This window comes from Rhinopithecus roxellana, chromosome 2, assembly GCF_007565055.1.
Source record: "Rhinopithecus roxellana isolate Shanxi Qingling chromosome 2, ASM756505v1, whole genome shotgun sequence".
Classification (NCBI taxonomy): Eukaryota; Metazoa; Chordata; class Mammalia; order Primates; family Cercopithecidae; genus Rhinopithecus; species Rhinopithecus roxellana.
Window position 1 is genome coordinate 76,793,033 of NC_044550.1, and position 15,461 is coordinate 76,808,493.

Below are 15,461 nucleotides of genomic sequence, written 5' to 3' on the forward strand. Positions count from 1 at the left end.
TTGCTTTTAAATATACTGTAAATGAGATTGATTATTTACACATATATATGATCATCATCTTTCAGGAACTATTATACCATCCCAATATTTTAACCTTATGATCATCAATATTTGATTCATTTCCCTTTTATCTTGCCATTTATTCAAGCACCAAGTTCTGTTACTTCCTCCCTCTAAATGCCACTGTGGCCATTGTTCCTTAAATTTTAACTGCTGTGTCCAGATAGACATTCTTACTGTCTCACACTTGAAATAGTAGAAAGTCCTCTAAGTGTTCTCCCATTCAAATTTCACCTTGCTATTCCCCACCCGAATGCTTCCCTCCAGCCTGGCTATAATCCAAGTTGGCCACGGAAGGAATAATGCTTTGCCGCTAGCAGAATGCCTTTCTACTCACCCTCCATCCCTCCAACTCCTACTCATTCTTGGTCTATCTCGAAGCTCAGTTGCCCTTTGAAGGCTGCTCTTGTCTTCTTCAGGCTGCACTGACCCTTGCTGTTCTCCCTGTTCTCTTGCTGTTCTCGCCCCGAATCCTGAATGTAGAATTTAGTAAGATAGCACTGACTACTTGCTCCCTTGTATCACCCTTATCACCCTTATCACCCTTATCTCCCTGACCAGACTGCACATTACTGGACAGTCTAGATTATGCTGTTTTGGTATCTTGCTTTGGTCCATAATATCATGACTTTTAGGAGTGAATATACACAGGGACGATATGATTGGCCATTTTACAATTTTCTACACCTGTGTCGAACCCTTAGTCTAGCAGGATCCTGTCGGGAAAAAATAAAGCTGGGCCTACTCTCTTACCTGTGAGTGCACTGGGCAAGGGCCTAGCGTGTAGCAGAATGCACCTTTAAAGGAAGGGAATCTAAGAGTCTGGAAATGGAATGAAGTTGGGCATCTGGCTGAGGAAATGCCTCCCCGAAGCTCAGGAGCACCTGGGAAAGTTGCCTGTCTGCCATCCTCGATGCAACCGAGCATCAGAACATGGAACACAGGGTTGTGGCCGACCCATGTGCCTGAGAGCAGTGTTGCTCCGAGGAGAACAGCTCAAAAGAGGCCCTACATAAGCCTTGTGTTGCCTTTAATTGTGTGGTATCCATTCCTTTGCAGTCTGTCTTTCTATAGATCTTAAGGAAAGCAGCCTGGCACTATAAGACTGTAGCCTTAAATCCTGAGACAGAAAAATGAATAACAAACCCTCTCTTGGAGAGATGAAGAAAAATCCCACTCTTCACCACACTGGGAGTGGGGAGGAGGGAGCACTGGAAGATGGACCACTTTGTCCTATTAAGAGAATCAACAGGACCATAACTGCCATATTTAAACATATACAAATATTTAGCAATAAAATAAACACAGGTTGCTTGAACTTCAGTGTTACTTTTTTTTTTTTTTTTGAGACGTATTCTCGCTCTGTCGCCAGGCTGGAATGCAGTGGTGTGGTCTCGGCTCACCGCAACCTCCACCTCCCGGGTTCAAGCGATTCTCCTGCTTCAGCCTCCCAAGTAGTTGGGACTACAGGCATGTGCCATCATGCCCAGCTAATTTTTTGTATTTTCAGTAGAGATGGGTTTCACCATGTTACCCAGGATGGTCTTGATCTCCTGACTCAATAATCCGCCTGCCTCAGCCTCCCAAAGTGCTGGGATTACAGGCGTGAGCCACTGCGCCCAGCCCTCAGTGTTATCTTATGTACTATTTCTCCATTAGAAAATGGTAGTGGTGGCCAGGTGCAGTGGCTCACGCCTGTAATCCCAGCACTCTGGGAAGCTGAGGCAGGTGGGTCACTTGAGGTCAGAAGTTCGAGACCAGCCTGGCCAACATGGTGAAACCCCATGTCTACTAAAAATACAAAAATTAGTTGGGCATGATGGCGTATGCCTTTAATCTCAGCTACTCAGGAGGATGAGGCTCAAGAATCGCTTGAGCCCAGGAGGCAGAGGTTGCAGTGAACCAAGGTTTTGCCACTGTATGCCAGCCTGGGTGACAAAGTGAGGCTCTGATTAAAAAAAAAAAAGTAAAAAAGAGAAAGAAAATGCTCGTGTTGGTGATAGTGGTTGGGAGAAAATGGTCGTGGTGGTGATAGTGGTTGGGAGATGTGGGCGGGGGAGATACTCATTAAAATGTACATCCCCAGGCCTCATCCCAGATGTACAGATTCTGGGCCTTTGGCAGTGGAATCTGATTACCTGCATCTTGAATGCTTTCCTCAGGTGATTCTTAGGCCCATAAATGTTTCAGAACCACTGTTTGATGGGTTATCAGTTCTCTCAGTAAACAAGAATATTCTTGTTCCCTAAAACCTTTAAGGAATATTTTCATAGGAGTGCAATTAAAACCTCTTTCGGGCTGGGTGCAGTGGCTCATGCCTATAAGCCCAGTACTTTGGGAGGCCGAGGTAGGCGGATTGCCTGAGCTAAGGAGTTCACGACCAGCCTGGGCAACACAGTGAAACCCTATCTCTACTAAAATACAAAAAATTGGCTGGGCGTGGCGGCATGTGCCTGTAGTCCCAGATTCTCATGAGGCTGTGGCAGGAAAATTGCTTGAACCCAGAAGGCGGAGGTTGCAGTGAGCCCAGATCGTGCCACTGCACTCCAGCCTGGGCAACAGAGTGAGACTCCATCTCAAAATTAAAACAAAAACAAAAACAAAAAAGAAAAAACCTCTTTCTTCCAGAAAGCCCATTCTTTTCCTAAAATGTTTCCTTTTCTGCTGCTTTCTCTTAGTCTCCTATTTCTAAAACTCTGACAGAATATCAATTTTCAAAATAAGTCAGGATGTACATGGAAATGAGGTATTTTACCCATAAGCAGGGGCACTGCATTTAAGATCCGGATTTGGGGGCCCTTCTGCTTGCTGGTTTCCCCTCAGCTGGGAAGGCCTGGATTCAGTCAGTGAGGAGTGTTCTGTCCATATTCCACCTTGCACCTGAGTGGCTAGCTTCTACTGGCTTAGTCAGAGTCATGAACCTGAACTGTTTTTATAGTCCTTGAAGTAAGTCGGTATTTCAAGATTCTGAAAACTACTCAATAGTTGTAATCACAAAATCTTCTTCCAAAATAGCGTGATGATCATGTTGACATTGTTGTCTTGTTCAATACGTGTATTTGACATATGTAAATTTTGTGTTAAGAGAGCACTTTTGGTTTTTTGAAACCCACTCCATTGAAGCCAAAAGTGTTAGAAATAATAATGTGAATTCTGCTGTAAAATTATCAATTTCAATGTTGGACAATATTTGATATTCAACAGAAAGGTACTGAAAGTCACTGAAGGAGCCTCTGGTAGAATGAACACCCACATTAATCTTGGCTTCCTCTGATGCTCCAGTACAATCACAATACAGGAATAAAAATGACATAAACATTTAAGAACAAAGAAGATGGGAGATGGCAATAGGAATTGAGGGGTGTCAACAAAATTTTGGAAGATGAAAATCAGCTGGCTGAGTGGTAAACGACTTAGCAGCTTAGAGAAAGCTGAATCTAATCCTGCAGTAGAAGAAGCCAAAAATCAAGCAAGATGATTCAAGCTAAACAACGCTATGAAGACTTAGGAATCAGAGGCACCTCTGAATGCCAGGGTAAATGGGAATGCAAAAAGGAAAACTGGCTGCAATCCGTATAATTAAGAAGTGGACCAGATACCCTCCCCCAGACAAGAAGAAGGAGGGTGGATTACTCTGCAGAGATGAAACCACGGGACTCTGGAATCCTGGACCCCAGGCCTACCCACAGCAGGTTGAGGAGCCATATGAAAACAGGGAGATTAAGTGAAAGTCTACATAGAACTTAGTAGGACGCCCCTCAACATCACCACCATTTCTTACCTCTCTACTCTTGTTCAGCTCCGGAAAGCCAGCATCCAAGTTTACAACCCTCAGCCACGAGATGGAAGTCTTTTCTGTCTAGCTGAAGGGAAAACAATCTACAAACATTGATTGACCCAGTGAAATGGGCAGGTTCTAGGCGAATCACCCTGTAACAAAGCACCGCATTTGACAAGCCCCATCTAAGCACACAGAGCAACTAACTAGCTTTATTGTGCCTCTCTCTTAAACAGATATTTGAGAAAAGCTTCTTTTATGAAAGAAAGAAAAACAAGCATATGAAAAAATAGGAGAAACAGAGACAAAACAGGAAGCACAGGAAAGCTTAATTTTATTTGTTTGTTTGTTTGTTTATTGAAACAGAGTCTCACTCTGTTGCCCAGACTGCAGTGCAGTGGTGCGATCTCGGCTCACTGCAACCTCTAACTCCTGGGTTCAAGTGATTCTCCTGCCTCAGCCTCCCGAGTAGCTACTGTCTGTGGACTACAGGCCTGGATCACCACGCTCGGCTAATTTTTGTATTTTTAGTAGAGACGGGGTTTCACCATGTTGGCCAGGATGGTCTCAACTCAAGTGATCAGCCTGCCTCAGCCTCCCAAAGTGCTGGGATTATAGGTGTGAGCCACTGCTCGTGGCCTAGAAAGCTTCATTTTAAAATGATAATTAATAGCCTTGGATTGAAAAGGATAAATTAGAGAAAAGAAAGAGCCTATGGAAATTAAAAATGTGATAAACAAAATGAAATATTTAATAATTCGGTTGTAAGATGAAGTTAAGGAAATGTCAGAGCATAGAGAAAAGAACAAAGACATGAAAAATAGGAAAGACATGAAAATCAGAGAACAATCCAGAAGGTTTAATACATAACAAACAGAAGTTCCAGAAAGTTAAAAAAGGAGAAAAAAGAAGAGAGAAGTTACCAAAGAAATAAACTAAGATATATCCAAGATCTTAAGGACACACAATTCCAGATTAAAAAAAAACACGCATAGTACTAGATACAGTGAACGAAAGAGTTACACTAAGGTGTGTCATCATGAAATTTCAGGGTAAAGAATATTAGAAAAGTTATCAGAGTGAAAAAACAGGTTACACACAATAGGGTGGGGAATCCAAATGGCTCTGGACTTAATAGTAGGAAAGTCAGAGGACCATGAAGAAATGCCTTTAAAATTATAATTAAATGTGTTTTCTAAACTATAACTCTATAGGCTGGGCACAGTGGCTCACGCCTGTAATCCCAGCACTTTGGGAGGCCGAGGCAGGTGGATCACCTGAGGTCAGGAGTTTGAGACCATCCTGGCCAATATGGTGAAACACTGTCTCTACTAAAAATACAAAAATTAGCTGGGTGTGATGGCACACCCCTGTAATCCTAGCTACTCAGGAGCCTGAGGCAGGAGAATCGCTTGGACTCGGGAGCAGAGGTGGTAGTGAGCCAAGATTGAGCCACTGCACTCCAGCCTGGGCAATGGAGCGAGACTCCATCTTAAAAACACAAACAAACAAACAAATAAACACCCTATAATTCTACATCAGGTGAACTCAATCAAATGTAAGGATACAGACAGTCTCAAAAATCGCTTCCATAGAAACAATCTCCCATTTACCCTTTTGTAAGAAACTATGAGGACTTCTACCAATTTGAGGGAATAATTCAAGAAAGAGGTGGGATCAAGAAAACAGATGACGCAACACAGAATGGTGGTGAAACGTTCCAACAATGATGGTGAAGGGTGACTGCAAGACTTCTGTTAAGCAGCAGACCAAGAAAACTGCAGGACAGAAGTGGATAGAACCAACAGGGCAGAGAACTTCAGGAGAGAAGGAAAGACGGAGGGAGGGAGAGAGGGAAAAGATAATATAAGAAAAACTACATCATCTGATGTGCTTGATCATATTGAACGTTTTACAGGGTCAGAAAGGTTTAAGGATAGATCAAAAGTAGGTACAGAGACAATACATGCCCCCCACCCCGCCCAAAAGGGCAATCATAAATTCCAAGGAAAACAAAAAGTTATACAAGTAAGGAAACAAAATCATAGTATACTACATGGCTAAACTGTGAGGCACTATGCAAAAATCAGTCATGTAAACATGGACTACTTTTTAAAATCATGTTTTGTAATATAGCTACACTGAGAGGATGGGGAAGAGAAAAAGAGAAACTGTGTGTGGGGGAGGGTTGTGTATGTTTGTGAGGAGGTAGTGTAAGTAGCTGAACCCCCCATCTTCTGTAGAATTGAGTAATTGAAAACTTGAGAAATGCAATTTATGGAGATAAATGAGAAGACAACTTACTGCATGGAAGTGGCTGCCTTTGGCAAACAGAAATTAAGAACGGTGTGGGTGAAACAGGGGACTACTGTTTCTCATCAAAAGCCCCCTAGCAGTATTTGACTTTCTGAACTATGCATGTGTATTACTTGGATAAGGTAAACAATATATATGTCAAGGAAACTGAACAAAGGGCTCCCAGGTTCTTTAAGGAAAATGTATCTTCCAAGAGATTTCCAAGATGGCTGTGAATATTGCAGCTCTGTTCTTTCTCTGGAGATTTTATGACTAAAAAGCTTATAATAATATACCACACAGGGCATTCCACAAATTCCGGTAAAATAAAATTGAAAGGGAAAAACATTCTGTAAAACATGAGCACGTGTACTCATTATGATGCACACAGCCACATGTAGAAGACACACGTGTAAAGAATAAAGTAGCAGAGTCACCTATGATGTATCTAGTCCTAAGATTGCAAGTATGAAAAATGAACATCACATTTTGGACATGATTCCCTTTCTGCTCTTCCCCACAGGAATTATTCTTGGGCTCTGGGCTGGCCTGTGAGCGTCCTTGACCAGCAAGTGGTCTCTGCTTTTGGTTTACTTCTTTCATAGTTGCTCCATTGTTTTTTGTTTGTCAGACACAGGGATTGTGGTTGCCTTCCCAGCAATCTCACTGTTGTTCCACTGGTTCAAGATAATCACCTCCTATCAAAGGACTTGCCTTTTCAGCTCTTCTATTTGATCTCAAAAGCAGCTCTGCGTTATGTGAGCTAATGCTTTCTCCATTGGAGCTCATAATCAACTGTAATCATATTTTTGACCCAAACTTTGATAATCACCATCAAATGATTTATTGAACATCCTTATGTTTAAGACACAGTGCTAGGCACTATGCAAAAATCAGCTAAAGTGTGTGTGTAAGAGAGGAGAGAGAGAGATCCTGCCCTTGAGAAATAACAGGATTAGGAAGGAAAAAACCCAGATGTGACCAAAGTTAAGTTCTATTTCATAACAAAAACACATATTTTAAAAATTGGAGAACAGGTAGTGTATATTTCAAATACCTAGAAGTGAGAACTTGAAATGTTCCTATCACATAGAAATAATAAATACTCAGGCTGGGCATGGTGGCTCACACCTGTAATCCCAGCAATATGGGAAGCCAAGGCAGGAAGATTGCTTCAGTTCAGGGGTTGGACACTAGACTGGGCAACATAGTGAGACCTTGTCTCTACTGAAAATTAAAAAAAAAAAAAAAATTAGCCAGTTAGGGTGGCCACCACCTCTGGTCCCAGCTGCTTGGGGTATGAGGTGGGAGGATGGCTTGAACCCAGGAATTCAAAGCTGCAGTGAGCTATGACAGTGCCACTACACTCCAGTCTGGGCAACAAAGTGAGACCCTGTCTCAAAAAAAGAAAAAAAGAAAGAAAGAATAAATACAGTGATGGATGCCCTAAATACCCTGACTTGATCATTACATATTCTATGCCTGTAACAAAATATCACATGTACCCCATAAATATGTATAAATATTATGTATTAATTTTTAAAAAGTGAAGCTGGTAAGAAGAAAATTAGAGACAATCTGGGAGCTTAGTCCATGATGAATAGAAGTTCCAGAAGGTTTAAAAAAAAAAAAAAAAGTAGGCTGAGCGCGGTGGCTCACGCCTGTAATCCCAGCACTTTGGGAGGCTGAGGCGGGCAGATCACAAGGTCAGGAGATCGAGACCATCCTGGCTAACACGGTGAAACCCCGTCTCTACTAAAAATACAAAAAAAAAAAAAAAAAAAAAAAAGAGCCGGGTGTGATGGCGGGTTCCTGTAGTCCCAGCTACTTGGGAGGCTGAGGCAGGAGAATGGTGTGAACCCGGGAGGTGGAGCTTGTAGTGAGCTGAGATGTATCACTGCACTCCAGCCTGGGTGACAGAGCGAGACTCTGTCTCAAAAAAAAAAAAAAAAAAAAAAAAGTAAAGGGAATACAGAAATAATATAAGAACATATCTCAGAGAAGATTCAAAAACTTTTAATGGTAAAAATGTTATTTCTACTTTCACTGTCACTAATTTAGCTAAAATTTTCTAGGAATGAGAACATGGTAAAGGGATGAGGAGACGGAATGGAAAAGAGACTGAGTGTGGGAGGCAGGTTTTAGGACTACTCACTAAAGCAGGGATTCACAACAAATATATGTCAATGAATAGCAAATAATGATACTGCCTCAATCCAACTGGCAAATCAATTCAACTAAGAATAAAAAAAAAGAATTAACGAAGGGTAAACTCTTTTAAACAGGGAGTTTCCCTTCCTTAAAAAAGTATTTTCGCAGAGGATAGAATTAACACACATGTATGATAGAAAGTTTACAAAATTCAGTTAAATATAAAGAGGAAAACAATAATCACTCATAATTTTTCCAGCCAGAAATAAATATCATTCCTAACATTTTAGGAATTCAGTATTTAGAATTCCTAAAATAACATTTTAGTTATTCAGTATTTTTCTACATATATTAAAAGTCACAATTTGGACTGTAACATATAAATTGTTTTACAGTCCATTTTATTCATATTATAAGGCATTTCCATATGATTAGTCATTTATTTCTATCATGAATGTCATATACATATTTATTTTTCCAAAATACTTATTTTTGGATCAAATTTTTCACTATCATAAATAACACCATGAGCATAACCTTTGTTCAACCATCTGACCAAGAAGAATAATACGTAAATTCTGGGAAATGGAATTACTAGATAAAACACATTGAAAATTTTGAAATATCTTTTGTTTCTATTTTTGTTTCCCTCTTTTTTGAAATATACAGGAAGTAAGCGCATTTCTATTCATTTCTGAAAGAGATGGCATTTTATACAAATGTTCCAAATAAGTAAACATCTGTAGAAGACAATTTTCTTAAAATAAATGTGCCTAAAAGGCTTTGCTGCTCAAGTCATTCATTAAAACGAAATGTTGATCATGGTCATTGTGATCAACAAAGAATAAAGTGAGGTTTCACTAGCAGCAGCAGAAAACGAAACTGAACTAAACCTATGTATAATTATATTTTATATCGCACCTGCAATTTGTGCTCATATTTGTGGAATGTACCCGCATATAATGTAATGAACTATCCTGAGAACTATGTAAATACTGCTTCACAATCAGATAAAAACATGAAATAAATGATATGCTTGCAGAAAGATATTCACATGTTTATATATGTATTTTGAAGCTCGTTTCAAACAGTGGTGAGTTAAAATTTCATTGAAAAGCACGCTTTTACCTGATGAGTTTTTATGAGGTTAAGAAGTGATTATTCTAATGAGGACTCATAAAGGAATATTCTGTCCACACTGAAAATACTTCGAGAGACGAGAGAAGAGAGGAGGAGCACACAGATTTAATCCAGAAAAACATCACTTTGCTCCTTCAGCTGACTGAGCTCTTTCAAAACATGACCTCTGCAGCTACCAGCTTCAGTGACTCATAGCTAGGCAGCAATAAGGACCTGAAAGAAGTACCCTTAAAATCCATGTTCCCACAAAGACAGAAACTTTGTCCCAAGTTGGCACATTTCGAAAGATATTTAGTGGGGGTGAGGGTGGGTGCATCATTGCACTCACATGTCTGCAGAGCCTGTGAACTGGAATTAATTATTCATCTTTGGTCTGGCTTGAAGGAAATACTCTACTGTAGCTAGTGTAAAAATAGCGAATGTAGAAGCACAATTTGTATTAACAACAGACCAACCATTCTGACAGCTTGTGAACTCATAAACCTTCTGACACACCTGGGCTACCACAAACATTCATGTATACTGCCTGTATTTCTGCCTACTTCAGAACTTAATCTGGAAGTGTATAAAATGCTATATTTCCCCAATGGTATATATTCTTAATGAAACTAAGATAATACATAAAAGCTCACATTTCAATGATATTTTTCTACCAGCTACTGATTGCAGTCAATGTAAACCAAGTTATACTTTTACTTATCCAGACGGAATCTTTAGAGCTGGCTGGCATGTGCAGACAACAAGCCACTGTGAGGTTTGGGGGTTGTAAGGCTGAGGACAAGAATGAAGCCACAGAGCTCAGGCCTGTCTCTGCAGGCCAGCACCACCTCCAGCCCTGCAGCTCCATCAAGCTTGGGGTTTCAGGGGTGGGGTGGGGCACTCCAGGAGCTACAAGATGCAAATAACCAAGTGAGGCAAGATCTGCCTGCGTTATTTCCCACTGCTTCTAAAGTACTCAATTGTGGACACCTATCCAAGCACTAGTTAGAACCTGTTTAGACATGAGGGCCTCTAAAGCAAAGACTTTTCTGCAAATTCTCCAAGTAAAATGACTGTGTCTGCATCCTGGAAGAATTGAGGCACAGCATAGCAACTGGCAGTAAGATGATCTCTCTTGAATTCACCCATGTGGAGCAGGGGGAGTCGCTCTAATGGGCATTTCCCCACTCTCTCCTTCAGGGTAGAAAAAATGTTATACTAAAGGAGCTGTGGCTGTTTGCCACTAGTCAGGATGAAGAGAGTGAAATGCTTGTCAGTGACTATTCACTTCCTGACTGGTTGCTGCTCATTTTTTACCATGCACACCGAGAGCCCAACCTCCCATGAAGGAGGACAGTGAGAAAGTGGAGACTTTATTTTAACACAGCACTAAGATATATTCACCATCACATTTTCCGGAAATAGAGCTGAATGAATCAGAGAGGTTTCATTGTACTCCCAAGTAGGAAGATTAAACCAGCTTCCAACTGTTGCTAGTCTAGCAGCAAGTGTTTAAACATTACGAGGTCCTACAAAAATCTACTCTCCACTTCACTTTGAAAATCCAGAAAGCTCTCCTATCTTTGAACATCAACAAGCCAAATTTCCCATTATTCATAATTCAGTAAGACAGCTGAAGGCTGCTCAGGGCCTTATAAAACGGTTGTCCCCCGCTTCCCACCACCCAGAGCCTAGGATCATGTGAGCTGGGAGAGAAGCTACAGAGGTAGTGCCATGTTTGGTGGAGTGACCTCTGCAGCCTCCCTCCCTCAGAGTGAGAATTTTATGTAATTCTTATCTGCAGTTGGGAATAAAAGAAGTTTGATTCCTAGACATTGAAATATAAGAAAGTTTATCGTGCCACCCTTTTCCATCTCTTAGGAGAAATTGAAAAAGAACCCTCCAAAACTGGCCACTATCTGAGGATGTATAGAGAGGCTTTCTGCAGGCAATTAGACCCAACTACAGTGGAAGCTCGTAGAGCATCACACATTGACAGTCTGAAATGCACCACTCGAAGTGTGTCTCACTTTCACACTTACCTGACCGTGGGATGGAAGTGCAGCGTAAGCCATGGGCTGATTCATCACTCCTTTCTGCTTCATGAGAAGCATGCGTTTCTGGTCTTCGCTCAGGTGTGCCCTGGGGGCCTGGAGCTGTGGAGGTGGTGGCTGCTGCTGCTGCTGCTGCTGCTGCTGTTGCTGCTGCTGTTGCTGTTGCTGTTGCTGGATGTACGGCATCAAGGGGTTTTTGTTGGGGTTGGCCATTGGTGGTGTCATCCTCTGACTCAGGTCTGCATTGAAATGGGTCAGGGGTTTAGTGTTGCCATAAGTAAGAATATTGTGCTGTTTGCTTAAGGAGTTTGTACCCAAGTTATTTGGCTGCTGATTGATCATATTCATGTGATTCTGAGGGAGGTAGTTATTCATTGTTGTCTTCTGCAGGTTGTTTGCCATTGGAGGCACTATAGGGTTTTGGTTGTTAAAGGCTTGGGGGTACATCATTGGGCTATTTGGTTTTTCTGCAGTAAAAGCTGCTCCATATGGACTAGAGGGAGGTCCTAAGGGAGACCAATTTGAAGTCTGATTTGAGTGTTGCTGCTGCTGCTGCTGCTGCTGTTGCTGCTGCTGCTGCTGCTGCTGTTGCTGCTGTTGCTGCTTCTGTTGCATGAGTTTGGCCCTTTGTTGCTGCTGTGCAGCCATCTGTTTAAGCTGTTCTGCTGGAGACATGTCAGAGCTGGGCACAGCCACAGGCCCTGATGCTGAACCGGCCACTGTCACTGCTGCTGGATTCAGGAGATAACCATTTCCAGGCCGAGGTGGAGCTTGGCCTGGAGTGTGGGCTTGGTTTGGAGTTTGAGGGGACTGGACAGCACAGTTTGCTGGCGAGCTTGCAGGGTTTGGAGCTGCAGGAGTGCTGGCAACAGAAGGTAAACTAGTGGCCGTGGAGACTGTAGAAAAGGGAGGACCAGAAGAAGAAGGCCTCGCCTGGGGAGATCCCATGGAGACATGTGCGAAGGGAGAGTGAGAGGGGTCGCTCTTCACGCTCGCACTCTCCTGGGAGAGAGGGGTCTCGGTTGCTGGCTGCGAGAATTCTGGCTCCTTCTTCTCTTCAAAGTCTTCGTTGAACAGGTCCTGTATGTCATCCTCAGGAACCGTGTTGGCTAATTCATCTATTAATTCTTGCCACTCCTGATCATTCAGATTAATGTCTGAGAACAGCTTGTTCTGATTTGAAAGAGATGTTTCTGATGTGTCTATGCAAGTAGGGTCATCGAGAGGTTCTTGTTTGAGGTCTTTGCTCTGCAAGATGGTAAAGCTATCCTCCAGGTCACTGCAACCGTTGACAGGAAGTTTAATCTCAGGGAGCCTACCATTCTTACTTAGATCTTCTAGAAGCCCAGGAGTGTGAGTTCCACTGTTCTGCAAAGGCAAAGAAGGCTTCAGGTCAAGTTGGTGAAGAGGAGAAGCTGAAGGCAGCGGCATGTTATTGGGCAAATTGTTGATGGCTTCCATCCCCGCAGAAATGTCCTTTCGAATTCGTTTGCTAGTTGGAGAAAAATTCCCATCACAAGCACCATTCTGCTGGTCTCCATTAAGTGGTGATCGAGCTCCTTCCAACTTCCTTTTCACAGTCTCTTGTAGCTGGAAAAGAAACAGGAAAGAGGATGACTAAAAGTCATATTTTACTCTTTAAGGATTGTGATGTGCATTGCTATGAACTAACTTTTAAGTGGTTTACGACACAAAGGAAATAAGTCATACTTATAATTTCAAAATCAGGCAACACTGCAATTCAAATTGTATGGGAAAAGGTTTTATCTAAAAGCAGAGCTCACAGGGCTAAGAGATAGAAAACAAACAAAAGATTGAAGGGTGGGAAACAAAAGAAAAGAGATAGTTAATAAGGGCAATACTCCTCTCAGCAAGGAAGAACAATCTGTTATTATTTTCTTTCTTTTTTTGTTTTTGAGACGGAATCTTGCTCTGTTGCCCAGGTTGGAGTGCAGAGGTGCTATCTTGGCTCACTGAGACCTTCACCTCCCAGGTTCAAACGATTCTCTTGCCTCAGCCTCCACAGTAGCTAGGATTACAGGCACAGGCCACCATGCCTGGCTAATTTTTGTATTTTTAGTAGAGATGGGGTTTCACCCTGTTGGCCAGGCTGGTCTGGTACTCCTGGCCTCCAGTGATCAGCCTGCCTCAGCCTTCCTAAGTGCTGGGATTACAGGTGTGAGCCACCATGAATGCTAGACATGAGACTTGGACCAAAATGTAACATACTTGAAAAAGACGTTAATACCTATCCTAAATTCTTGCCACAACTTAAATGAGGACATCAAGGAATTAAATCAACATTTTAAAAAATGCTAAAATAAAAACTTCTAAGAATATGGAATTTAACACATGTACTAAATAGCACAGAATTGAAAATTAATGTTTAATGCAATCCCAAACTTCCTTTAAGTTCTTATGTGAGCTCACCTTTCAACACCTTTTGATACAGTGGCTCACTCTTTTCTAAAAGCACATTTCCATCGATTTCCACAACATCACACTCTTCTCTATGTCCTCCTTTCTCCACGACCTCTTTCTCAATCTCTTATGTAGTCTTTCTTTTTCCTAAAGGATGGGATTCTTCAGTGTTTTGTCTTAAGCTTTCTTTCTCCTGCTGCTCACTCTGCGTTCTTTCTTAGACAACTTCATCAATTACAACAGCTTCAAATACCTTCTCTAGGCTGACAGGCCTGAAAGATGCTCATCTTCCCAGGCTCACATAGCTGGACTGGGTACATTGTTTTGGGGTCATCAGCTTAGAGAAGACAGCTGAAGCAGGCTCAATGGATTTAGTGCTCAGCTCCGCTAAGTCCAATGTTCTCCTACTGGATATTTCATGGACATCTAAAACGCAACAGGTCTCAACACTGAGCTTATTATCCTTCGTTACCCAAACAAGATCCTCATCAATGTTCCCCATCTCAGTATCTATCCATTTATCCAAGTCAGACACTTGAGCATTTTTCTTGAAACCTCCCACATCAACAATCACCAAGTCCTATGGATTCCACCTCCAAAATATAACTCTAATGTGTCCCTTCATCTCCTTCCTCCGTTACTGTTACTATCCTTGGCCAGGATACCATTATCTCTTACTAGATTGTTGCCGCCATCTTCTAACTGGTCTTTTATGCTTTGCCTCCATTCATTTGCTCTTTTGTCTATTTTTTTTTTACTGTTTTGTGTTCCCTTAACCTACTCCTTATGCCACATTTTCAAAAAAAAAAAAAAAAAAAAAAAGACTTGCTTTCTTGTGTATAACTCTGCAACAACTTCCACCGTCTTTAGGTTAAAGTCCAAACTGACTCTTGCCAAAACCACCTGGCTCCTGCTCATCTTTCCAGGCTCACTCTTTTGCCTCTCTATTCAGCATCTCCTCCCCTCTTCTCCTTTACCCTACGTTTTCCATAAACTCTCTTGAAACTCTTTTAGTTCTTTAAAGTTGCTGATATTCTGGTTTCTCTTCAGAGCCTAGAATTGTTTCACCTTTAAGGTGCTAAGCTTCCTTCCACCTCTAGGGCATTGTCCATGTTGTTTTGTTTTCTTGGAACATCTCCTGCTCCCTCTCCTCTGTCCCTGGGTAATAGCTGCTTATTTTTCAGGTCAGATCTTAGATTTCACTTACTCTAGGAAGTTTTCTCTTATACCCTTCCCCAACCCAGCTATGTCAGGTGCCTTCCTTGACCAACTATACTAGGTTGGATGTCCTGAAATGGGTCTTTCCAAGCAGTCTGTACTTCATTACCATAGCTTTTATCATGCTTTGGGGCAGCTGCTTAAGTGTCTGTTTGGTGAGCTCCAAGAAGGTAGCAACTGTGGCTGATGTGCTTACTGTGTATCCATAGGGCTGCACTCAGTCCTCATGTTCATAGCAATGGTTAATAAACAATTGCAAACGGAATGAATCATTCTATTGCCTAATTCGCAGGGGCTAAGAGAAGAGTTTAAATCCGAGCAGGAGGCAGCCCCATTGACCATAAGGAATGCCTGATTCTAGCTTC

General features: G+C 41.8%; 1 protein-coding gene across 1 annotated transcript in view; it reads right to left on the reverse strand.

Annotated features, from left to right (window-relative positions):
* The window catches only part of MAML3 (mastermind like transcriptional coactivator 3), a 437,193-nt gene that overhangs the window by 163,287 nt on the left and 258,445 nt on the right, over nt 1–15,461 (reverse strand). Inside the window, exon 2 of the mRNA XM_010353469.2 lies at nt 11,446–13,047. Coding sequence (XP_010351771.1) covers nt 11,446–13,047 — 1,602 coding nt within the window. The remainder of the gene's footprint in view (nt 1–11,445; nt 13,048–15,461) is intronic.